The sequence below is a fragment of the Drosophila grimshawi genome, unplaced genomic scaffold (assembly GCF_018153295.1).
Source record: "Drosophila grimshawi isolate 15287-2541.00 unplaced genomic scaffold, ASM1815329v1 contig_1377, whole genome shotgun sequence".
Taxonomy (NCBI): domain Eukaryota; kingdom Metazoa; phylum Arthropoda; class Insecta; order Diptera; family Drosophilidae; genus Drosophila; species Drosophila grimshawi.
The window spans coordinates 9,819,552-9,844,164 of record NW_025062900.1 but is presented as its reverse complement, the minus strand read 5'-3'; the positions used below and the strand labels follow the sequence as shown (position 1 = coordinate 9,844,164).

The following is a 24,613-nucleotide window of genomic DNA, read 5'->3' as shown; positions in this document are numbered from 1 at the left end:
TTGTTATATGGGTGCATTTGATTATATTTTAATCATTTTAATCAAACATCATATATAATGATATTATTGACAATTAATATTTTTTTTTTTTTGCGTTAATATTAAGCTTTAATAGCAATCGTATAAAAAAATCGCAAAATGTTATATTTTCGACAAAATTGACACAGCTGCAGGCAACACAGACTTAAATAATAACGATTCTTACTTCGCTAACATGACCAATGACCTGAGAGAGGATGTGGAGAAAACGACCACTGTTCATGGGCAAACACTCACATAAATGAGCGTGGCAAATTTTAAATAAATTTCATTCTCTTGTAAAAATACTCTTCTTATCTGAGTAAGTTTTTCAGTATTTAATTTACTCCATAAATTCGGACCATCCGGTTCGTTTAGTTGTGCACAGTTAAAATCTTAGATATATGTATTTTATTAAATGCGAAAACATCAAAGAAAATTAACAATTAAAAGTGTTGGACACATTAATTTACTTCCTCGGTAACTTCATATAATTGATGAGTAATATCCGCATTGCCCACAACCTCCTCATATTTCTGGCGATCTTCCATTTCAACGGGATACCAGTCGTTTGGTCGACAGGCACGCCTGAAGCGATTACAAAATCCGCCAGTATTTTTGCACATAATATAGACGCCATAACCCGGAATAAACAATACAGGCAGCAGTACGAAAAACAAACTTATATAAATCACAATGGAGGAGGCGGTAAATGCGTCCTCATATTCAAAAGAGTTTGAGCTCATAAGCTGCAAGCAAATACATTCACATTATTATTTATATATGATATATTTATCAAATACTCACAGCAGCGAGCAACAGAAATAGTGGCGCTATGAAACGCAGTATAAAAACCTTCCATGAGGCAAACGGCTGTCCAAGCATGAACTCAATGTCCCGCTGGAATCGCTCCCGTCCGTAGACCCAAAGTACAGCCAGAAGGAGAAGCAGATGCAAAATAGGGTGCGAAAGTGTCGAATCCAATGTGAATGCCGAGAAGTATACAACGCCGTGCTGTTCAAAAATATACATTTAAGATTAGAGATAATAAAAAGTAATCAGACAGGTTCCAATACACGGAAATGTATAGGAAAGAATACCATAGTAAAGTACAAAAATTAAGTACAGTCCACTTGATAAGCATTAAGATTATCTAAAGATATAATAATGATGATCAATTGACTTACATTAGTGCAAAATAATATCGAAGAGACAGATAAAAAGCCCAACACTCCATAGATAACCTCCTTCTTATACATCCTCAATAACTCGAACTCATCGAAGAGACTCGTGAATACCGTAAATAGTTGCGTGGTCTATTCAAAAAGTCTATCATATGAAAGTATAAATTTAAGACAAATAAGCATATGTACAAACCATGACAATCAGTGAAGCCATAAGCAACATGATATAGTAGATAATGGTCCACATATTGGGCCATTCCAGTGTAGACAAAGCACTGGCACTTGATAAGTACAAAACCCAGTGGTCATCTACATACGTGTTGAAATCTTTTGGCGTCATATCTTAAAATGATATAGAGTAATAAATTACATTTATGTGTATGCACATATTTATTTTCAATTTAATTATTGTGAACTCTGTAACTTACTGTCATAATACCGATCCAACATATAGGTTACCATTCCGAACAAAATGTAGACGAGTGTCTGTCCAAACGCAATGATCCAGTTATACTTCATAACGTTTGTCTTGAAATTGTTAAAGCTGGCTAAAGCCATAACCGTACCCCAGCCAGAACCAAAAGCCTGCAGCACCACTGTAGTCATGCTAAAGCCACCATATACCATAGCATCTATACGGGGCTTTACATAATGCGTGAGTCCATCCCAGGCACCAGGTAGAAACAGAAAGCGAATGAAGCACATCACCAAAAGCACCAATGTGGAGACGACCATGTAGCGAACCAATTTACCAAACTGCCATTAATAATAAAAATGTTCGAGAATTACAAAAATTCGGGTATAAAATATGACTATTTAAAATTTACCTTGGCTGTTTCGGAGAACTTGTAGAAAATTAAGGCAATTAAAGCCCATATGGCAAAAGAGAAACCCACAATGTGCCAAGATAATTCGTAATTTTCATTATCGAATCGATTGTCATTCAATGACTCATAGTATTTTCTGCAGTTAAATACAGTTAGAAATTGCACGGATATATATATATATATGTATATACGTACTTAAAGTAAATCACTGAAGGCACGTGCACGATAGTCATCTCGAAGATTTCCGATTCATTATTACTTATTAGAATTGAGTTGACTTGTTTATCTGTCATATTACAGATCTAAAAATATGTAACAAATATATATATATATATATATACATAATATATAAATAATTATATATGGTAATATTACTTATACATTTACTAACAGTTGATTCATTGGACCAAGAACTAAATCCCTCGCAGCTCCAAGGGAGAGTTGGACGTAGGGAATTTACTATGAATATAAGTGGGACGAATGCAAAGATGCCATAATAGAGCAAACTTGCAAGGCTCAATGCAAGACTCACATATCCCATGCCTGGAAAAAATGAATATATGTCAACCTTATCCACATATTTGTACATTCAGATATTACCTTTAAAAAACGGCGACACTCGAAAAGCAGAGATGAAACCACTGCTCGAGAATTGACCCATAAATGAATGTATTACCAGTATAGGGACCAGATACAAAGCCATATAGATATAGTAAGGTAACATGCCAAACACTATAGTCACGCAAATAAATTTACAGATAGTTAACATAATAAAATACATTCAAATGAAAATATATTTTATTTTTTTCTAAAACTAATGCCAAAGAAACGCCCCTTTAACTAAATGACCTTTACACTAATGTAGATGTTGTTGCTAATATTGTTACGAATTTGCTAAACATGGATATTTTTATTCATTTGCCCTTAAATCGATAAATATTAAACTTTAGTAGGTATTCTGTAATTTTTGGAATCATTTTATTTTAAAAGTCAATACCATGTATCGAAAATTATATTACGATGTGCAGATGGAATCAACAGTGTGTTAAAATCAATTCACCACCCTCGTATTTGTACATTTTGAATACTAGATTGAGTTTTAATTTAAAGTGTTTTTTTTTTTTTTTTGAATTTGATTGGAAATTGATCCCACGAAAATACTTACAGCCCATATCGTAATAAAACCAATATGAAGCAACAAATGAATCCAATTTGAGTGCCAAGCCAAAACAGGCGTATATATAGTCCGTTGGCTGTTCCCATTTGCCACGATTCAAGTCTGGTTTGAATGGCCTGCGGCCACTCTCATAGGAAGTCTCATATACCATTGCGGTATATAGTACTCAGTTAATGTAGAACTGTATTGCACTTGAAAACAAAAATTTTAATTATATCAAAGTCAATGGTGTATCACATATCGCACAAACAAAAATATTGCTATTAATAAAGCTGAACGATGCTAGCAACAAAAAACAAAGAAAGATTAAAGCCTTGTAACAAAGCTGAAATTTAATTATTTTTGTGTTATGTTTTATTTTTATTTTTTTTTTTTGCGCTCCCGTTTGCATTTAAATTAACGTTCTAATTAGACGAAACGATGCCGGCAGACTGAATGTGAGGCCTGCGAGAGCATCATCTATAGCTTACTTGGAATGGGATATACACGTTTTATACCCTGAACCCATTAAAATCTAGTAAAATGGGTATCATGAAGTTGTGCAAAGATATGTAACAGGCAGATGGAAACGTTTCCCAACGCATACGATCTATATGTTCCTGATCAGGATCAAATGCCGAGTCGATCTGTCCGTCTGTACCAACAAACCGATCTCTGAAACTTCAAATTTATAATATATGTTTTTTTTTACTATGCACATATAAATATATAATAGTTACGTTCGGAGTATCTCGTCGTCGAGCTTTGTCGTCTGCTGCATTCTTACTTGTTTCATTATCAACTCAGCTGCCGCTCTGGAAAAATAGATAGAGATGAGGTTGGAAAATTAAATTTGTATTGGAAACACATTGCCTGAAACCGCAACACATGATGACATTGATAAGATTAGATGCTGATGTAAATATATGTAAATCTATTTGTAAGTAGTGTTGTGTTATATTTATGTACATTGAGTAAATATGTGCATCTGTAGAATAATAACTATCAATCGATAGTAAAGTATTAGTTTTCTTTCGTTTATTAAACAAACAAAAATGAAAGCAATCCTCAGAATCGAAAATTCCTAAATAAATAAATGAATACTGATCCAAAAGGTATATTTAAGTTGTGACAAAGATTGTAACAATCAGAAGGAACCCCCCAGCCCCCTCATCCCCATATAGTATATGTATTCCAGATCAGTATCGACTGCCATGTCAATTTAGCCATTTCTGTTTCGTAAAGATTATGGGTTCAGGGTATCTCCTAGTCGAGCTCTCTCGATAAGAGCATATTTGCAGTCATGTGTGTTAATTGCTTATCATAAAATAAAAATCGCACACTTCATTTACACATATAAATTTTTTAAATTCATTGTATACACAAAACCAAAAATTATGCAAACAACCAATTAAAAAGAAATAAATAAATTGTTATAGATTAATTCAAAATTATCATACACATGATCCATTATTATAATAATGATTGCAGCTTATGCCTAGATAAAATAAATTTATACTCTACATTCTTATATGAACAGTGATATTTATTTCCTATTATTTAAAATATCAAGCATTTTTCTGATTGTAGTATAATTTGTTAAACAGACAAGCTTTTACTTTTAGATACATTATTTAGTTCCTTTAACATTATATTAATTCGTACAGTAACAATAGAGGTGATTAACGCCTTCCTTAGTATGGTATTCATATGTTTTGTAATTAAATTACAAATAGTTCCAAATATTATAAACTTGTCTGTGTGGTCATTCCCTAAACATAAATAAAAGCGCCCGAAATTACTACATTGCTCGACATACAAATGAATAGTGGTAAAAATCAAGAATCATTTCCTAATAATATTATTCAGTCTAAGAATCGTACTATCATAAGTCTTTATCTGATCTATTATAAATACATATACGATCACCAATGATCACACATCAAATAAAGTAAAATTGTATTCATAAATTGAAACTGATTGTAATTCTGAAATAAAATTCAGTCCTTAGAAAATGTTTGCAAAAAGCACTTTGCTCTTTATTCGTAAATAGTATATGCAACTACAAATATCACCAGTTTATTGTTCTCTAGAACTAGATTTGGAAAATATCAGTACAATTATTTAAAAACATTATGGATGCGTGTAGATCTAAATATTTTTCTTCAGCTTTCCTGCTTAAAACACAATGGAGTTCAGTTCGACCTGAGTTCGAGGTCCTTTGCTTAAGTACAGCTTAAAAAATGAGTAGGTATATTCGTATTGCTTAGGCACTAGAAGGATGCAGCATATATGGTACATATAGCACCGATTCAGGCAGCATTGCCGTTATCAATGACAAGCATTTCGGAGTTGCCCATTATTTCCTCGTAGAAGTGTCGATTATCCGCACTGACAGGATGCCAATCGTGTGGAGCAAAACATTGCTTCATTCTTTGACGCCATGTGCCATTGGTCTGTGACAACTTGAAGAACATATAACCCAACGCAATGAGATAGATCACAGTCTGACTGATCCACATTTGATATTCTTCTCCACCATTTTGAGTTAGCATATAAAAAGTTTCCCACTGCAAGAAAGACTTGTTGCAATTCAGGTGTTGAATATAATATTATATCTAATAAAACATACCAAACCCAATGCTACAAAGAAGGGCACCACACAGCGTATGCAAAATATTTTAAGATTTGAGATTGTTTTACCCAGCATAAATTGCAAATCACATTGGAAACGCTTACGGCCATAGATCCATGTGGCCATTAATATCAACACGCCTGAGATGATCATCTGTGTAAATACCGTCATATAGGAAAAGGCGCCAGCTTGCCTAAAGCCCATCTGCAAGTGAACAATTAAGATTGAAGATTGAATAATAACAATTATTAGAAGAAGTCATATACGTACCTGAGTGCAAAAATAGACGGATGTGGCCATTAGACAGAGCACGAGTAGGATTGTAATGGGTTTCTTTTTGGGACGCAGCTGCTCGAACTCATCGAATATTGCTGTTAGCACAGACATCATTTGAATGATCTGAAAATATGTAAATGTTTTAAAAATATATAACCATAATAATTCGAATCTAATTAACAATTTACCAGCGCACACATTTCTGCTAGGAAAATTACAGCAAAGAAGAGAAATGACCAAAGTCTGGGCAGTGTTGCAAAACTGCCAAATAGATAGGAATACACTAGATAAACAAATTGCAAGGGGTGCAACTTATCCGCATGAAACATGACAACATGTACTACAAGAGAATAATAGATGATATTATACTGATAAATGATTTCTACTCTACGCACTTACATTCAAAATAATCATTAGCCACGAGACTGCAGACCAAGCCCACCACTGAGACTAGTACATGGGTAACACACACCCAAACGCTGAGGCGTTCAGCGTCGCTGCGAAAGCTGTTATAGCTGCCCAGGGTGATGATGCTGCCCCAGCTAGGACCCAGCACCAGGCTCGCCTGCAAGATGGCTACACCCACTGCTGATCTGAAGACGTCCAATTTGAATATCGATGGATGTTGATATTCGATCAGACGCTGGTATTCCTCCGGCTCATGCATCACCATATACACAAATGTTGCCACAAAGAGGCCAAACATCAGCACACAGGCACAGCGCATCCATTTGCCAATCTGTTGATCAGAATTTCAAATTAGTTTATGCTGACAAATCTACAAAGTAATCTTAAAAACTTACCAGCGAAACTTTTCTAAGCAGCAATGCCAACACAATAGGCCAAATGACCATTATGGCCAAAACCATGGACCATGATAATGTCCAAGCGCCAGCATCTTCTTTAATCGAACTTATCATAGAACTGAAAATATAAGCAAACAATTATGTGACTAATCACAAGTTGCCAACAGAAACATTCAACCTACTGGAAAAACTCCACTGTTGTATGTGGCTTTTGATAATCCGACTGTAAATATAAATATAATATAAATATATGCATATATCTACTATATGAATTTTGATTCATAATATATTTGAAGCACTGACCTCCTCATCATAACTATCATGTGTGGAGCACTCTGGCGTATTCCATGTATTATTGCAACTCTTCCAAGGCATAATGTCGTACATGGAGTTAACGGCATAGATTAGAGGAACCGCCGCATTAACGCTATAGTACGTTAGAGTGCCTAGGTTCAGCAAGAAAATCGAATAACCAATACCTTAAATTTGGAAAGACATTAACTTATAAGTCATACAAATAATTGTTATCAAATTATATACCTTTGAAAATGGGCGATACTCGAAACGCCGATATGGCGCCCGATGTGGAAAACTGTCCCAGAAATGTTTGTATCAGAAATATGGGCAGCGAAAATATAAAAACTGATAGCAGATAGGCGATCAAATAGTTCCCTGAAATTTAAAAATAAAGAAATCAATTTATTAAACCCTCTTTAATATAATCAACATTACAAAACGAATCAATTAAACTTAAGTTGGGCGGTAAATTCCATGTGAAGACTCTCTAAATTGTTTGTGTAAATGTATTTTGAGAAAACCTTACGAAAATATGAATAATCATGTATTACTCATGCGTCATGGGAGACACTACAAACATATGAAAAATATCTTCTTACGATTATAACCACAGTAGTTCTGCATCAACTATCTTGTAAAAATAAAATATAAATCACCACTCGGACTTAAACCACATAAATATAACTCATACACTCGGAATAAAATTGACTAACTTTATTAATGAGAAAGTATATTTCTAAAAAGGAAGAATGTATCCTTAAAAACCCAGATTTTTTTAGCACAATGTTGCGAGAGAAATTAATCATAAAAAATCATTAAATCACAGTTCATTTCCTATTGTTTAAGCATTACAAAGCATTGACTATAAAGTAATAATAAAGTATCTCTATAGTATTGTGCATCGATTAAAAATACATGTTCAAATTATAAGTCATGGGACTTTACGCTGCCTTTCGGTCAAATTATAATTGGTACACTTAATAAAATACATTCTCATTATTTAATGATACGCTCAGAACCTCGAAACAATAAGCAAAGTACCGACTTTTACGTACCCTCGAAAACATATTAGATAAAGGAGAAGTATGAAAACTATTTGATGAAGTAATCTAATCTGCGAAGGAAGGTAACACTTATGAAGAGTTACCCATTTCGAGAAATATTGTGAGAATTATTTGTGAACGATTGTTTTTTGATTTATCAAATCTATATATATATATTCTGATCGCATGGTCAGAGCTAAAATCTCGATTCTTCTCTTTGATGATCATATATAAATATTAACAATTTGCGCACAATGTATATTTAATTCTGTTGACTTATGCTCGTCCACTGATAACCTTTTCATTTATTTAATTGAATTTAAGAGATAAGAAAATAATAATAAATGGCAAACCGGTACTAAACTGACACTAATAAGTCAAAGCAGTCCAATTAAAGACTAATTTGACTATTTATTTAAAAACAACCAAAGTCTCCGATCTGTACTTACTCCAACCGATTTGAATGACCGCCCAAACTGGAGCATCCGAGAAGACCATTGTGCTGAATGCGTAAGTGCAGCTGGCAAAATAGAAATCCGCCGTTTTCGACCAGCCACCACGGAGATTGTCGGGTCGAAAGGGTCGCTCCATGGTATCATAGGAGCTGGTATTGCGTATTGCCAAACTGCACACTTGACGCGCTCGCAGCGAGCGACTTCCCTGATGAACTGGCGAATCAATGACACCATTACCGTTACCATTACCATTTCCGTTACCAATTCCATGGCCATATTCCGTGGATGCCTCCGAGTCGTCGAGGAGCATGCAATTGTTGACCTGTTGCTTGGCATCGCCACAGATGCCTTTCATATTGCGTTTTTGCACTAATCTCGAACCTTGAACAACATATATATTTATATATATATTATCTATAAGTAAAAGGGGCTATTTTAAGTGGAGTAGGCCCACTAGAAAAATTACGTCAACTGCACTTGGTTCTTTTGTTTCAATGGAGAAGTTGCTTTTGTTTCAAGTTTATTACGTTTTGCCACTAGAAAATGCACAATACTTATATGGTTGACCCAGTTAACACGTTTTTGGGTCAGCATAAAATATAACTATACATAATAAATAAATGTCTATATGTATTTTTCGTACTATGCCCGGGATTTAATTATGCGCTAAAGCTTCTAAAATCTTAGTAAGCATTTAAAAGTGGGGTCAACACTTTTATTTTTGTTTAATTACTTTCGACTCGCGAACTGTTTTCATTGAGAGTAGAGACGAGAATTCCACATTCACGACTATAACTCGATTCCAAGCGCAGGCAGAGAAGGGGATAAAAAAAACACCCGAACGATTGTAATGCTCGAAAGCAAATGATGCGATTTGTGATTACTCCTCCTGCTGCTACTGCTGCTGTCGCCACTGAGCAAAACTAAATAATTCTAAAAAAAACGAATTTAATTAAGTATAAGTATCTCTGCTTGCGGTTGTGTAAGTGTGTGTGTGTGTGTGCGTCTACAAATGGTACAATGGGTCAAAGTCGACACACAAGCGAGATGCTAATGAAGATAGCAACATTGTATATTCTTTGTCTAGCGATAAATAATAATATGTCATTTATTACTCAAAATTTACAACATAAAGAAAATCATAACATTCAAATTGTACCACTGTGCAATGACATCGCTAGCACTTTTCTTTTGTTGCACTCTCATCCAATGTTTCCTCATTTATGTATGACTGACAAAACAAATCTCATTTACGCAGCTCTGATGCATAGAAATCCACGTAAATGCATCGTAAATATACTATATAATTATATATATATAGTTTATTTACTCATGCACACAGTTTTGTACACATTCTACTTTGTTTGAATCAACAATGAATTAATGTATTGAAAATTGAAAACAAAGCGATTTGCGTATTTTTTCCGATACTCAATCTGATGATGGCAAACAGGGGGCAATGGACGACAGCGGGCAGAACGCCAGCTGATGCGGCGCTGCACTACCTCTCTCACTCTCACTTACGCAAGTACACTTGACATTCGCTTGCTGCGAGAGAATAACGAAATGCTGGGAGAGCCAAGTTATGCAGTTATTGCTCTCAGCTTAAAGCTTTTCAACAAGTCAATTTTTAACAACAAACGGCAGGCAAGTGAGTAAAATGCTTGGTGAGAGTGAGAGAGAGCAGTAAATACATTTGCTTTCTTTGTTTGTTTGTTTGATTTGGTGGTTGGTTTTTGTGTGCAAATTGAGAGCAAAGCAAATCAGCTGTTTTTTGTTTTGAAGAGCATTGTGTAATTTTAATGCCTTCACGGTATTTCACTCAACACGTGTGTGTGTGTCCAGGTTGCGTGACGATGACGTCAATTGGCTTATTAGATTATTAGAATTATTTGAGTGAATTCGGCATTCATTGAACTAACTGCATCACAAATCGAATGCGGCAAACGTGTCCAATTTGTTCTAATCAGTCAGTTAATTTGTGTGCGCATAAAAATGGCTAAATAGAATTCAGAAATGCTCCGAAAACAAAGAAAGAAAGAATGGCCAAGAATGTGCACAAATATATACTTAAGTATGTTTATGAGTTTCTACAGTATTCTCTCGCTGGTGCAAACGCTCGTTTCACATTTGAATTCAATTGACAAAACAAATCTCACTTGTCATAGTTATATTTTTCTAATGAAATTAACAATTTGTTTTTTATACTTTATTTTAAATGTTGTTCTTTTCGGCACTCCATTAAAAAATAAAATCCAAAATAATATTAAACTTTATCATCTGATTAAACATATAAAAAATGAAATGGAAAATTCTTCAAACTGAAAGTTATAATTTCAAAGCGACTACTGAATACAAGAAACAGCTAAGTGGCAACAACAAATTGGCGTCACGAACGTCTGCCAAGTCTCAAAATAAAAGATAAAGAATATTATAATAATATTGGCGCCGCAACAGAGAGACAGCGACTGTGATGATCACAAAGCCCGCAGCACTCGCTGCCATCGCACTCTAATCAAGTCTCACACTTTCACACACACACACAACAACAACAACAAACAGTATCAACAACAAATTAAACAAACACACACTTTACTATAATTGCATTTCGCAGACTGGCGACAATTTGCAAAAGTACTCGAGCCGCCAACGTCTATGTGTTGTTGTTGTTTTTGCTATGTTCTTGTTGTTGTTGCTGTTGTATGTCCATCGGACGTGAATCTGCCAAATCGATTGACGTTTGCCAGCGATTGCCGCCGTATCGACTTTCGATTGCGTTCGAAGCGTTCGCTGCCAGCGCCTCTTTGCCGACGACTAACTGGCGGACGAGCTGCAAGGCAAAAAAATCCAACACGCGAACACAGTCAGAAAGACGCCGTTCGAATCCGAACATCGAATACCGAATACCAAACTCCGACTCATTTCACCACTCACGAACACTGCTTGCTCTTATCTCAATCACAGTTACTGTTGCTGTTGTTGTCACTGTTGCAGCTGCTTTTGCTTTGCTGCTTCGGTTTTTTTTTTGCCATATTTGTGATTTATACTAGTTTTTTTAGCAACGATTTGTTTGTGGGAATTTGCAGAGGCATGCTTGTGGCAAGTTGCTCTATAATCCATATGTATATTCATTTTTGTATACATCGTAAGAAGTTTGTTTTGAATTTATTAGAATATATATATATCGATATTTTGAAGCAGATATTAATCAGTAGTGTAAACCATAACTATAGACCCACTTTTTAGTTAAGGCAATTCTTATCTTTATCCAAACCACATATTCAATTTTTTTGCAGTATTCTAGAGTCCAACTTATCATCAATATCTGTTGTTAGAGTGTTGTCTGGTTTTCTAATTTAAGTGTAGTTTTGATATAGGCACCAAATCATAAACAAAAATCCCTTGCTTTTGAATAACGGGCCAGTTTTGACAAAGTTATGGGCAAATACAATTTGGAACAATGCCAATATGCGGTTTTGTTGGGTAGAATTTCACCATTTGGTTTGCGTCTCAATTTTGTTTAAATATCTGCCCAAAATAAGCTTAGTTATTTATTTATTTTTTTAAATTTCTTTTAAACACGAATAGTAAAGAGTACAGAAATGTTCGTTGTGCTTTAGACCAGACACATAACTTCTAATCACTTTACTGGCGAAATTTGCAGTCCATTTTTAGATATTCTCCCAATATGGTGAGAAGCAGTTTGCCGCTGCTGACTGACGATCGCAGCATTTGCCACACATTCATATTCATTGTGTGCTTAAAACACGATTGACTCTTGGCCGCAGGCCACTAACAATAAATCATTTGCAGTGGGGCGCTGCATTGCTGGCCCCACTCCTCCTCCCCCCTTAAACAGATCATTCAACAACCAAATGCGGCAAAAACAGCTAAACAAACGTGAAACTTTGTACCCCAGAGAGCAATATATACATATAGGTATCGGACATATATATATATATACATACATATACAGTCATTATGTTCGAACTGCGGCTCTGCTTTCAAGCAAATCAGTCAGTCAGTCATCAAAGCGTCGAGTGTTCACAGCAAACAGTTCAAATTCAATATGTGAACACTACACCTGGGGAGGAGGAGGGGCAATCGTGAATGGAGGGCCAGAGCCAATTCAATTGCAGTACATTAGAAAAAGGTCCGCTTTATAGAAAACTATGCGCAAGCGCATGAACTTGTCACTTGGCTTGTTAACTTGGCCATAATTGCGGTTTTTCCACACTGCTCAAATATGTGTGCAAGTGTGTACAGGTGTGTGCGCGTATGTGCCTGTGTGGGTGTGTTTTGCGAGCAAACGTTGTTAATATTTAGATCAATAAGTCAGCGAACTATAGCTTATTGTATACCCCAACTTTGAAAATTTGAAATCCTAAGCTTGCTAGACTTAAATTAAGATTCCATACTAGCTACTACTATTCAAATAAAAATAAAATAAATACATAAATAAAAAAAATAAATAATATATGTATATGCAAACAAATTGAGCATATAAATATACAAATACAGGTTCCACATTTGTACATGTTCCGCATACGAATATAATTGCTTCATTTGTGTCGCAAATGTGTCGCAAGTTCAATAATAAATTCTTTAGTAATGGCGATAAAATCGCGTGTATGCGTAATTAAAGTTAAGACCTTCAACTAAGCAACTGACTAACTAAATTGAATGACTTTACAAATTGCGACAGACTATATGCTCTAGTTCAGTCAGTTTACAATCGATGTAATACAAAACTTCTGTAATATTATGTGTTATTTCAAATACTATACAGATGAATATATATATATTGTACTAAAGGCCTAAATCACGTATACGAACTGTAGGAAATTAATAATGCTTGGTTTTAACCTCTTTGCATAGATTTATTGTCTAGGAAGAAAGTCGTTTTCACAGTTGGCGATTGTTACGAAAATGGCTTTTGAATAAATATATTAAAGAAATACATAGTTGTATAATGATTAGTTCGAAAGAAAGGCTAATTTTGATGTCTTTTTGTGCGAGTACCCTGTTTACAAGTGGATGTATTTACAACATTCATTAATTATACATTAACATATTCAAATCCTTGGCAGTATCATGGCGGAATGGAATTCATCGTTTTTATTTTTGTCTTTTTTTTCGAGTTTACAGAGTGCCGGGAGCGGGTGCAGCGTTGATCGAAGCCACCGACTGGATGTGTCCAGCCAGGGGAGCAGTGTGCACGGCGCCACGAGTCTGAGCGGTATAGACACCTTCATGGGCAACGGGAGCGACAACAACAGCAGGAGCATGGGCAGCAGCCACAACAGCACCGGGAGAGGAAATCAATGCTGGACCAAGGGGAGCATGGATGGCTGCTGGTGGCCAGGCACCAACAGAGACAGCAGCGGGCCAGTGGGCAGCAGCTGGCACACCCCAGGGCGAGGCCAGCACGGGATTAGCGACCGCTGTGTAGGACAAACCATGACCAGCCACCTGAGAGATCAACGGAATCACCGAGGACTGCACGCCCATGGCAAGGGCCAGAGTAAAGACGACGGCGATGGCGAACTGCAAACATCAAAAGGGAATTAGTAGCATTAATATTGACATGAATACTCCTTATCTGCAGGATAAGAGATCCTTTGGATACTCACTTTCATTTTGCTGGTTTTGTTTGTTGGTTTTGTTGCTTGGTAGCACTCTTGTTGAACTCTTGTTCTGAACTGATCTATTAACGCTTCTGTGACCAGTTTTATAGCAAAACCCAGTCCAGTGGTGCCCCAACAATAGCCAGCAAAAGTTCAGCCAAGTGAGAGTTCGAGTTCATACTGACAATATTCATACCTTAATTACACTAACAAAAAAAAAATAGTATGCGCAAAAAAATGAGTGAATTTTCAACTTATATTAGTTACAGAAATTCTCAAATTTGTTTTGTGTTTTGCATGTTTTGCTTAACTCCCTAATAAGAATTTATCCAGATAACGATTAATCTCATTTAAAAACGGTGACGTTCTACAACGATTTAAAATGGTTTCCTACATTAATAACTTAATCGATATAATTAGTTCTCAAGTAATATAACATTAAATGTAGAATTTGTACTTGTATAAGAATATTCGAGAACCCTCAATAGCATTTTTTCTCTGAGTGTAGCTGCAATGCATACATATAGTGACATATCTTTTGCATACATGTGATTACCGCTATTGACAAGACACATGGGAACACATGCAGGCGTTCTGTGGACAACAAAAACGGGCAACACTCATATTCACACTCAACACTCAATATATGTAGACTCAAGCACTCGATCGATCGATCGATCTATCTTAGCCATGTACAGATATGCATATCGGCCCAACCCACTTTTTCTTTCAGTTGCAGTTCCGGTTAGTCTATTTTCACTGCGTCAACATTTACTGTATTTGTATAATATTTAATTATTTAATTGTTACTGTTTTGCATTAGCATATAATGTTTCTGGCTTGACAATCAAATAATTGATCGATTCATATCCTGATTAAGACAGGGCAGCACCCTAACTTAATTTATGTGCCATAAATTGATAATTTAGTTTAAGTTTAATGTATTAAACGATATATTTATACAATGATAAAATATGCGACAGCTTAACTATCTAGGTTAATCTAAGCGCTGCACATTTAAAATTTAACTATTATCCAACACTTTTTAGTATGCTATGCATTTAATCTAATGATTTCCAAGTTTTATGAACTCTTTGATTACTTCCTTGTTGTGTTTTAATTGTATCACTCCAGCTTTCCAAATTTTACAATTAGTTTAAGTTTAATACATTATACAATATATATTTAAGTTATGATAAAATGTGCAACAGTTGAACGATCCAAAAAAAAATCGTAAAAAGTTGATGGATAAGCTAAGGCGCTGCACATTTAATATTTAACTATTGTCCAACACTTTTTAGTATGCTGTGCATTTAATCTAATGAATTCCAAGACTTATGAACTTTTTGATTACTTCCTTGTTGTATTTTAAGCTGTGCCGCCCCAGTTAGCTAAATGGAGCGCATTTCAATGATTTTTGCATAACACTTACACAGCACACACTCCCTCTGCACATGAGCTTTTAAATTTCATTCGTGGGTGTAATGGACTGACAAAGATTTGCAGCCGGGTTCCAATCTGATCCACCCACATAGGGGAAACAATTAAATCCCAGTACAAAGACAACCGCAAGATGCAAAACAAAACAAAAAGAGAGCAAACGGCAAACAATTCAATTATGCAAATGGACGACAATTGATTTTGGAAAAACTAAACAGAAACAGCCAGCGAACCAGTTTCGTGGCGACAAACCCAATAAGCCCAATGAAAACCAGTCAGGTGTCAGACTTGCACCAAAATGCATTTTTAGCGCAGCTCAAAATAATAATAGTTGCCCAACGCCAACGCCAACGCCAACAAAAAACTTAAGATTAGTTCAAGTTAAATTCTTGAGGGCTGATTATCTGTTATTAGCTGCTGCCATAAGTTAATTTAATTTACAATATCCACTATATACTTAGATACACATGTACCTACATATTTTAATTAGATAGATCGATCGGGGCTTGTCAGTGCTCAGGTGGCTACAGTTGTCATTGAGTTGAGCCGTAATTAGCACTAAGCGTTTGCATAATTAAGCATACGCCCTGTGGTCGCTATCTAAATTGCTGTATAGAGCCATAATAAATAAGCGCCTTTCGGTCAATTAAATGCATGGCTAAAATATAACTTGCCCGGGTCATGACTACCGTTCAGTAGCCATTTAAAACGTCCAAACGTATCATCATATTAACAGCTATGTATATAGTTAATATAATCGCACTTCAGCTTAAACTAGCACAAAGACATATTTGATCTCGACATTCTTTTCGATATGAAATCAATTAAGCAATCTGTAATACATTTCAAGGTTAGCGATATTGTTTGCAAGTGCCGCCCAGCTGCAAGGTCGTTTTTTATACCAGTACTGTTTATTACTCTGATTATACGGAATGGATTTATGTTTAGGTATTTTAATGACTACTTAACTCACTTTACTTAGCCAGCTCTCAATTGTTTGTTATAAATGTGCTATTTCAGCTGAGTTTTTTATAGCCTAGGGATAATGTATAGATCAGTACCTTGTTATGGCAGCTGCTTAACCAAATGATCACACCACTTTTAAAACTAAAGCTGGTTCTAAATTTAACGTTATGTCCAAGGCAGTAAAAATAATTCTATTAGTATTTTTCCATAATTTACCTGCCTGTCGATTTAGTAGGTTTATTCAGAGATATTCAGATTGAGCGAAAGTGGAATTACGCCAGGCAAAAGCGCAAATGGAATATTTTTTTTTTTTGAAAAGCGGAAATGGAAAAGTTTAACGTAGCACGCCTGTAAATACATCATTCATTTTCGAATGGGATAAGATTAAATAAAAAGTTTTGCGTAAATTAGAGCACGAATATGTGAGTATTATAATACCTCATATATATAAAAACAAATATTAAGTCTGTATTGAAAATCTGAAAATTCCCTGCTTACATAGCCTACATTATCCGTCCAACCTATAATATCTCTAATAGATTTCTGTGTTAAATATTTAAGTATATAATATATATTATTTTAGTCAAAAGGCTAATGTAATAATTTAGTTATCATTAGATGGCATCAATCATTTCCCAGAATTGTATTTTGAAAACATCGGAACAATCAAAGTTACAATTCCAGCTTCAAAAACTTCCGCAATTCGAGAATTTCACTGTGAATGCTGTTTTAAATAGATTTGAACCTTTTTACTCCCTCAAATCACGATGAAATAATAAAAATGCAATAAAATATTCGCTTAAATAAAAACGTTGAGTGAGTTTATTTAAAACAATTTTCGTCAATCTTACAATTGTTGCAAATTACTACAGTAATGTATTGATATGTATGTGTTTATGTATGTATGTATGTATATACACCGAATATGTACAAAGAGAGGAAGGAATGAAATAAAGGAAGTAAAAGACAGAAGAAGATGGAAATTGTATTGTTGCAAAGTTGGATAGATAGATAGATTAATAGATGGATTGAAAAGAAGAAGGAAAGCTGAAAAAGCTTTGTGAATTGAAAGTTCTCAAGTAATAAGAAATTAACATGCTGTTATTTGTTGGTTGTAGTTGTTGTAATTGTTGTTGTTGTTTGTTGTTGGACTTATTTGCTGAACACAGAACTAACTCAAATGTGCGGAGTAAGTGTGTATTTTTTTTTTTTTTTAATGTTTTTCTTTCTCTAAAACACTGAAAGAATCATCAAATGATTCCTCAGTTCGTAACGGGACTAAGAGCGGTGTGCTTAAAGAATAATGGATTGTGGTTATGGTGGTGGTGGTAGAGTATCCGGTAGAATCAGTGAAATCGTATGGAAGAAAGGAAGACAGAGTGTGGACGAGACAACAATTGATTTGGCCAGTTGCACGGTTGATCCTTGGCTGTCCTCTTCATCATCCTGCCCCATTCATTCCATTTTGGCATTGTGACAATTTTTTGGGCAGTGAGAGAGAGAGAGATTTACAAGGTGCCAGGTGCGGCAGCCAAATTCACAGAGGTGGCGGAGTTGACGTGACCGGCCAATGGAGCAGTGTGGACGGCACCACGAGTCTTGGCCACATAGACACCCTCGTGACCGCCGGCGGGACCCTGAGCGAGGGCAATGCCGGGCACACCACCGTGCCAGCCGGGAGCACTGACGCCCCAAGGAGCAGCGCTAGCGTGGACAGCAACGGCAGCGGGTGCACCCCAGCCATGGCCCCAGGCACCGTTCCAGCCACCGTTCCAGGCACCGGCACCATTCCAGCCACCATTCCAGGCACCGTTCCAGGCACCACCCCACGGTGCACCGGCACCATGGGCAACGGAGTTCACATAGCTGACACCGGGTGCAATGGCGGCCCACGACGCATGGGCACCGGCAACGGCGCACACAAACATGACTACGGCAATGACGAACTGCAAATGCACGAGAGGATTAGCACCCAACTGGAGTTAAGAAAAACCCCACGGTAAGTCCTTACCTTCATGTTGCTTGTTGTTGTGGGTTGGTTAGAGAAGTTGAAGGAGTAGAGAGGAGGAGACACTTGTTGAATGCTCAGCGAACGAGTTGATTCTGATTTCGACTACCAAATTGTGGCAACTTTTATACTAAAAATTATATGCACCGGACAAGAAAAACAAAAACCTGCCCCACACAATAACAGCAGCAACTACAATAACAACAACAAATGCACTCAAGAAAATATATATCAAATTCGTATAAATGCACAAAAAACTAGACGACGCCCAGCTTAAAGCTGGCGTCGTTGCCGGCGTTGCGGCTGCAGAATTGGAGCAGATCTGCTGTGAGGCTAAGCAGCCTTTCACTGCCCAGCTGCGACGTTGACGTCGTCAAATCGTCCGACTGAGATCTCTGCTAAGGTGCTGATGTCGACGCTGGTCTCTCTTCCCCTCTCTATCTCTCTCGCTCTCTCTCTCTCTATCTCTGTCAGAGTGCGGGCGGCTTTGTGTTGCGCAAATTGCAATAAGCAAAGAATTTAAGAGCCGAAGGAAACACACACACATACACACACAGTGCATAACTATCGACAAAGCAATCGAAAACACGAAAATTGCAACAACACCAAAAACCAAATTATATATTGATAAAGCACAAGTCACAAACACATTTAAAAGCCATAAGCAAAAGACCTGCAGCATTGGGCAAAGCAAGCCGTTGGCTGCAACCTTCTCCCCTCCCTCCCACAGCATAGTTAAATTGTTTGCTGTTGTTGTTATTGTGGTTGTCAGAATATTTTTAATTATATATCACTTTAAGGCATACAAACATATACGCACACACACACACACACACACAGACACATATATGTAATGGTCGCGTGCCTGCACTGAAAAAATACATATGAATTGGCAACTGTTTATTTGAATTCTGTGGGCAATTGTGACGTCACAATGAATATTAGAAGCGCTCAACAATCGTCATCGAATTTTGTTAGATTCGAATTCTCAGAGCAAGCTCCGTTTTTTGGCATATTTCCATTCGTTCCCGTTGCAGGTGTAAATTTAAATTCAAGTAGAGTTATGTTTTATCAAAAATATAATCTTGAAATTTATTTCAAGTAATAAATTAATTGATTAATTTTAAAGTGATATAAAGAGAATGTAAGGATATATATTTTTTGGGAGAATGGGAGAACTACAAACTCTATATTTTTAAAAAACTTACAACAGCCTTTGTTTTCCCAAATTTCAAAGGCAAATTGAACTCAGAACAGGCCTGAACAACTTTTCTCTAAATAGAATTATGAATTTTTCTCAGTGCTATCAATGAACAATTGCAGTTTGAACAAGCAATTCGCATGGTTCCAAAGTAGGAAGGTATGTGGACAACGTGGGGCAACGCCCAAAAATATAAATATAATCAAAGGCTGTCAGCGGCAGCGGCAACAGCCGCAACAGCATTGGGCAACAATAAAAATGTAAAATAGTAAATCGAATTGTTGAGCTACTTTTCCATATTCGGACACTTACTGGGCAACTTCAACTTGAATTTGACACAAGATGCAAATCACAAATCACAACACAAACTCCGCTTCTAACGAGTTGAGGTCAAAATGTCAAAGACCATTTTAAAGTCCATGTCATATAACACAACCAGAACCATTTCGAGCCGACTGTTTGACAGGTAACAATAAAAAAAAAGCATTAATCACATTGAATATGATTATCCACGGGAACATAACGTGGTCTTGTGGAATGCCACAAGCTTGTGCTATTACAGTAAATACCACATCAACTTTAATATTCATAACCCTCATAAATTGAAATGCACCAATAGCGAAAGTCAACGCTGTGAATTGTATTGAATTTCGAATTTAATACCATTGAAACTGTTTACGATTGGTAATAATATCAATCAATTATCTTTTCCATTTCAAACAGAATGATGAAATATTCTGGGTATTTATTTATTTCAAATTGCTGATCTGATAACGCTCCCGTTCAATGCCTGATCATCTTATCCATTGTTCCGTGGCCCAATTGTCTTGCTTTGAGGCTATTCTCCCAAAACGGTGGGTGGAGATTTTGAGCACTGGAACTGTTTTGGCCTAGTAACTATCTGGCCGGCATTGTAATGATCGGTCAGTTATCGCCACAAAATCGGCTAATTGGCGCAGGTTTTTGTAAGCCAGGCGAACAACATGTACGATTATGCAAATTTTCCAACTCTTTTTTTGTGTGTTTTTTTATCTGAGCATACCGAAAAACAAGTTTGCTTAATATTGTGTTATTGTTAAAGTGTGTTATATTAAGACTATTTTTACTTACATTTTTCTTGACTTAAAATCTATTGATTTTTTATTAAACAATATTTTATTAAACAATTTCTATGTATTATGATTTTAATCATGTCCTAGATAGATAAGTTACAAATTAATTCATATCGATAGACATTATTTTGTTTCACTCCAAGCATTCCATTTTGGACTGGATTTTGTTAGCTAGACTGTTAAACAACTCTGTGTACTCAATTCTGTCAGAAACAATTACTTTCAAAAGTGCCTTACACAAACTTGTAGCTTTTCGTAGTTCTTCAGCAATTTTTGCAGACGTTAAAGGATGTCTAATTTAATGGGTAAGGCCACGGCCCTTCTCAATAGTAAGTCAAGAATTGCTCCACTTTTTCATTATATTTAATGTTTTCCTTATTAGAGTTCAAGGCTCAGGCTCGTCCACAATTTGATGAGTTCATGCGATATGCCAAGGTGGAGTTGACGCCACCAACTCCAGCTGATTTCCAGCATTTGCGCAAGACGGCAAAGAAGGCCAAGAAGGATGTAAAGGGTACACGCAGTCGTCTTGGCAGAGTAACTGTCGCCGAGGCTTGGCTGAATACACTGGTCACCATCGAAGTGATCACCTGGTTCTTTATGGGCGAGGTTATTGGACGCCGTCACTTTGTTGGCTACAAAGTCTAAAGCCGAAATATGCAGATGGACAAATCCTGTCGTGTGTTATGTGTTCTCTGAGTTACATATAAATAAATAAAAACAGCAGCAGCAATTATTCGCGGATCATAAGTTCAATTCGTAACGCCCATTTATTGTCAGAGCTGCACCTTGAAATTCCAGCAGCATTCTGCAGCATTTGGAACCAAACATGAGCATACTCATAATGCATAAGTTGAGCTCAGCTGTGCACTGGCATTGATCTTGGACACCGAGTTAACGCTGAAGCTGAAGCTGCTCTCAACTGGCAGCTGGTCAATTGCTACGTGACAGGCAGCAGGGAGGCGTCCAACCAGAGCAAGGCGTCAGTTCGTGTTGTGGGCGGTCAACTGGCATAAATCAGCTCGACACCACTCTGCACAATTGCACAATTCAAAACAATGCACATGTCGCCCTCGAACAACAATAACAACAATACACACGTACACACACACACACAAACCACACACTTGCTCAGACACACATTTACCATTTACCCCAATTTGCATGGCATTTTAATGCCCCAAAAAAAATTAGAGTTGAACACGTGTCATATTTTTCCAATACGCCAGAAACTATAAAATGCTAAGACGCCAAACACATTTAGCTGTGTGAAAATCTTTTTTATTTATTGCAAATTTCAGATTTTTACTCAATAAAATCTATGCCTTGCAGTCTTGTTCGACATTTGCCTAAATGTTAAACAATTTTATATTATGGCTTTTTGATCATAAACAAACTTTTGCTTACAGAACGACTAATATTGAAATTGTAAAATATTGGTCTTCTTGTGTCTAACCCTATTCAAGGCCTATATTTAAAAAATATTTATATCAAGATCCATTGTAACGCATTCTATGTTCCTCAATCTAAAATATTTACTTGTTCTTTTTATGTTTTTAGTTAAAGTTTAATTAAAGTGATTACATGCCAATGTTTTAGCCTTGTTTTCAGCTGTTGACCGTTATGCTAAGTCACACATAATGTCTGATGCATCTGATAATATACCTCGTGTTAGATTCTATGTTTTCGTGTCACGACACGTGTTCAACTCTAGACCCCAAAAGCCACAACAAGTGAAGCTTGACGCAATCTGTAGGCCCGATTGCATCATGCCCAGCTCGCAAACCAAATCCTTATCAATATTGTTTTCTTTTTTTGTTATTTAATTTTAACAGAGAAATAGAAACGCCCACCATTGGAACCACACCGCGTAGATAAATGCGAATTACATATTAAAATCGCATAAAACGATATAAACTTATTATGGCCCAGTCGACGGGTTCGCGGCTTAGCGGCTAGCCTTACTTAATCTGGCATAAACAATTTTAGCCACGCTTGAATTCAATTTCGGCCAGGCCCAATTTGGCCTGATCAACAGTTCTCTGTTGTTTGGCTGCTGATTGTTGCAAGTTGCCACCAACCGTGGGGCAGCAACACACATTTGGCAACGGACCATTGGCCGCATACGAATGTCTAACAATTTGCGGCTGCCGCTTGTTGTTGTTGCGGCGGCTGCTGCTACTGCTGCTTGTTGCAACGCCTTCTTCACCCACGCCATCGACACCTAACAATGTGGCTCATTATTTTATTTAGTTTGTCACACTCTACTTATAGAAAATAGCTAAAGGTGTAAATATTTTATTATTTAATATGTCTTTAAATTTTCACATAAACATTATTTGAGATTAGATCTCAAATTTTATTATACCGATTTTCAGGCTCGTTCTTAGCGTAGAACATTATTTCATTTTATCACGAATTCCTTGCAAAGTATTCAAATAATATAAGTTAGTAACTAAAGTCACTTTATGTTAGGATATTTTTGGTTCGCGTATTCCTCACAGCTTTGCGTTTATTTACTTTTGTTATTTGCAACTAATTAAGTACAATAACATTCGACTTGATTATGGAATAGAAGTGGGTGGCCTCTGTTCGGCCTGCGAATTCGTTGCAATTGTTACAATTGCAATCAATTCGACATTATACAGTGAATGCATACATGTGAATTGATTGATTTAATTTGCCATCAAAATATATTCAATCAATCTTTCGCCATAATAAATCCAATTACAATTATGATGTTAAGCACCGTTAATGTCATTTAAAGACAATAATTATCCACTTTTGTGGCCAAGCCCACTTGACAACTGTCACAACGTACACAGAGTACTACAGCTTTAATTTGTATATGATTTTTCTAACACATTCTATGGCCAGTTGAAATGCCTTTGACTTAAAGTAATTAGACGATGTACACGCTTCAACGGACACAAGGAGGGGGCACTGCAACAAATCTAGTTTTGATGAGGTGCAACAAGTTTTGCAGTCTATTAAAAGTCTGACAGCGTTAACGCATTTACGAACTTTTTACGCAAGTAGTTCTGTAATTTCGCATAGCAGGAACTAGACAGACTGAATCGTGAATATTATGAAATGAAAATTGCACAGTTTACTGTTAGTATTTGTGTTGGGAGAGTTGAATAGAATATTAGATTTAAATGAAGGCTCTTTCATTAATCGCAAACACGTCAATGCAAAAAAAGAACCGTGGCGAATATCGGGAAATGTATATACTTATTCTCTAATCTGAACAAAACAAAATATGTGGCTTACAATCTGCATAAGCAAAGTTCAATTCAATGAATTTAATGTTCTCCTACTTTTCTATTTGGATAAATCAAATTCACATGGATTGTAGAAATCTGTATTTAATAAGTATATTAAAATATATCTAGTGAATATATTTTTAGTGCAATTTCTTTGGCTTGTACTCAGATCATTTTTACTGATGAATACACTTTAGTGATTGTAGACAATCCAATATGTTCTTGACTGTATCCTTGTGTATTTTCAGATTTTATCATTCCTCGACAATTTAGCAAAATTAGGGGTGTCTCCACAT

The 24,613-nt window shown here is 36.2% G+C and overlaps 5 protein-coding genes across 6 annotated transcripts; 1 reads left to right on the top strand and 4 right to left on the bottom strand.

Annotated features, from left to right (window-relative positions):
- Nucleotides 1-391: 391 nt before the first annotated feature.
- Nucleotides 392-3,635, bottom strand: LOC6571366 (sodium- and chloride-dependent glycine transporter 1). Its single transcript, XM_043214567.1, has 10 exons — nt 3,195-3,635; nt 2,630-2,761; nt 2,421-2,572; nt 2,225-2,331; nt 2,030-2,165; nt 1,631-1,958; nt 1,396-1,544; nt 1,206-1,334; nt 826-1,032; nt 392-767 (listed from the first exon to the last, which is right to left on the bottom strand). The coding sequence occupies exons 1-10, from the start codon at nt 3,355-3,357 to the stop codon at nt 483-485; spliced, it is 1,788 nt and encodes a 595-aa protein (XP_043070502.1). The 5' UTR covers nt 3,358-3,635; the 3' UTR covers nt 392-482.
- Nucleotides 3,636-5,200: 1,565 nt separating this feature from the next.
- LOC6561767 (sodium- and chloride-dependent glycine transporter 1) lies at nt 5,201-9,615 on the bottom strand. Of its 2 annotated transcripts, XM_032736441.2 has the most exons (12): nt 9,431-9,615; nt 8,947-9,078; nt 8,692-8,910; nt 7,443-7,574; nt 7,206-7,381; nt 7,085-7,125; nt 6,900-7,020; nt 6,496-6,835; nt 6,285-6,436; nt 6,091-6,219; nt 5,818-6,024; nt 5,201-5,755 (listed from the first exon to the last, which is right to left on the bottom strand). In XM_032736441.2, the coding sequence occupies exons 2-12, from the start codon at nt 9,050-9,052 to the stop codon at nt 5,498-5,500; spliced, it is 1,881 nt and encodes a 626-aa protein (XP_032592332.1). In that variant the 5' UTR covers nt 9,053-9,078; nt 9,431-9,615; the 3' UTR covers nt 5,201-5,497. The 2 variants fall into 2 exon arrangements, with proteins under 2 accessions (XP_032592332.1, XP_001988610.1); XM_001988574.3 differs by having other exon boundaries at nt 8,692-9,078.
- Nucleotides 9,616-13,615: 4,000 nt separating this feature from the next.
- LOC6562121 (adult cuticle protein 1) lies at nt 13,616-14,398 on the bottom strand. Its single transcript, XM_001988575.3, has 2 exons — nt 14,331-14,398; nt 13,616-14,244 (listed from the first exon to the last, which is right to left on the bottom strand). The coding sequence occupies exons 1-2, from the start codon at nt 14,334-14,336 to the stop codon at nt 13,840-13,842; spliced, it is 411 nt and encodes a 136-aa protein (XP_001988611.1). The 5' UTR covers nt 14,337-14,398; the 3' UTR covers nt 13,616-13,839.
- Nucleotides 14,399-17,524: 3,126 nt separating this feature from the next.
- LOC6562122 (adult cuticle protein 1) lies at nt 17,525-18,835 on the bottom strand. The gene is made up of 2 exons (XM_001988576.2): nt 18,742-18,835; nt 17,525-18,676 (listed from the first exon to the last, which is right to left on the bottom strand). Exons 1-2 carry the CDS (start codon nt 18,745-18,747, stop codon nt 18,239-18,241), a joined length of 444 nt encoding a protein of 147 aa, XP_001988612.1. The 5' UTR covers nt 18,748-18,835; the 3' UTR covers nt 17,525-18,238.
- Nucleotides 18,836-21,294: 2,459 nt separating this feature from the next.
- LOC6562123 (ATP synthase subunit g, mitochondrial) lies at nt 21,295-21,807 on the top strand. The gene is made up of 2 exons (XM_001988577.3): nt 21,295-21,380; nt 21,434-21,807. The coding sequence occupies exons 1-2, from the start codon at nt 21,341-21,343 to the stop codon at nt 21,697-21,699; spliced, it is 306 nt and encodes a 101-aa protein (XP_001988613.1). The 5' UTR covers nt 21,295-21,340; the 3' UTR covers nt 21,700-21,807.
- Nucleotides 21,808-24,613: the final 2,806 nt, after the last annotated feature.

Coding starts and splice junctions, on each gene's coding strand:
- LOC6571366 (XM_043214567.1), bottom strand. CDS start 3,357: ATGGTATATGAGACTTCCTATGAGAGTGGCCGCAGGCCATTCAAACCA. Junction 2,762..3,194: donor GTTTTATTACGATATGGGCT/GTAAGTATTTTC, acceptor GCGTGACTATAG/TGTTTGGCATGTTACCTTAC. Junction 1,033..1,205: donor CGATATTATTTTGCACTAAT/GTAAGTCAATTG, acceptor ATTTTTGAACAG/CACGGCGTTGTATACTTCTC.
- LOC6561767 (XM_001988574.3), bottom strand. CDS start 9,052: ATGAAAGGCATCTGTGGCGATGCCAAGCAACAGGTCAACAATTGCATG. Junction 7,021..7,084: donor ACAACAGTGGAGTTTTTCCA/GTAGGTTGAATG, acceptor TTATATTTTCAG/TTCTATGATAAGTTCGATTA. Junction 6,836..6,899: donor TGCTTAGAAAAGTTTCGCTG/GTAAGTTTTTAA, acceptor TCTGATCAACAG/ATTGGCAAATGGATGCGCTG.
- LOC6562123 (XM_001988577.3), top strand. CDS start 21,341: ATGTCTAATTTAATGGGTAAGGCCACGGCCCTTCTCAATA. Junction 21,381..21,433: donor GGCCACGGCCCTTCTCAATA/GTAAGTCAAGAA, acceptor TTTCCTTATTAG/AGTTCAAGGCTCAGGCTCGT.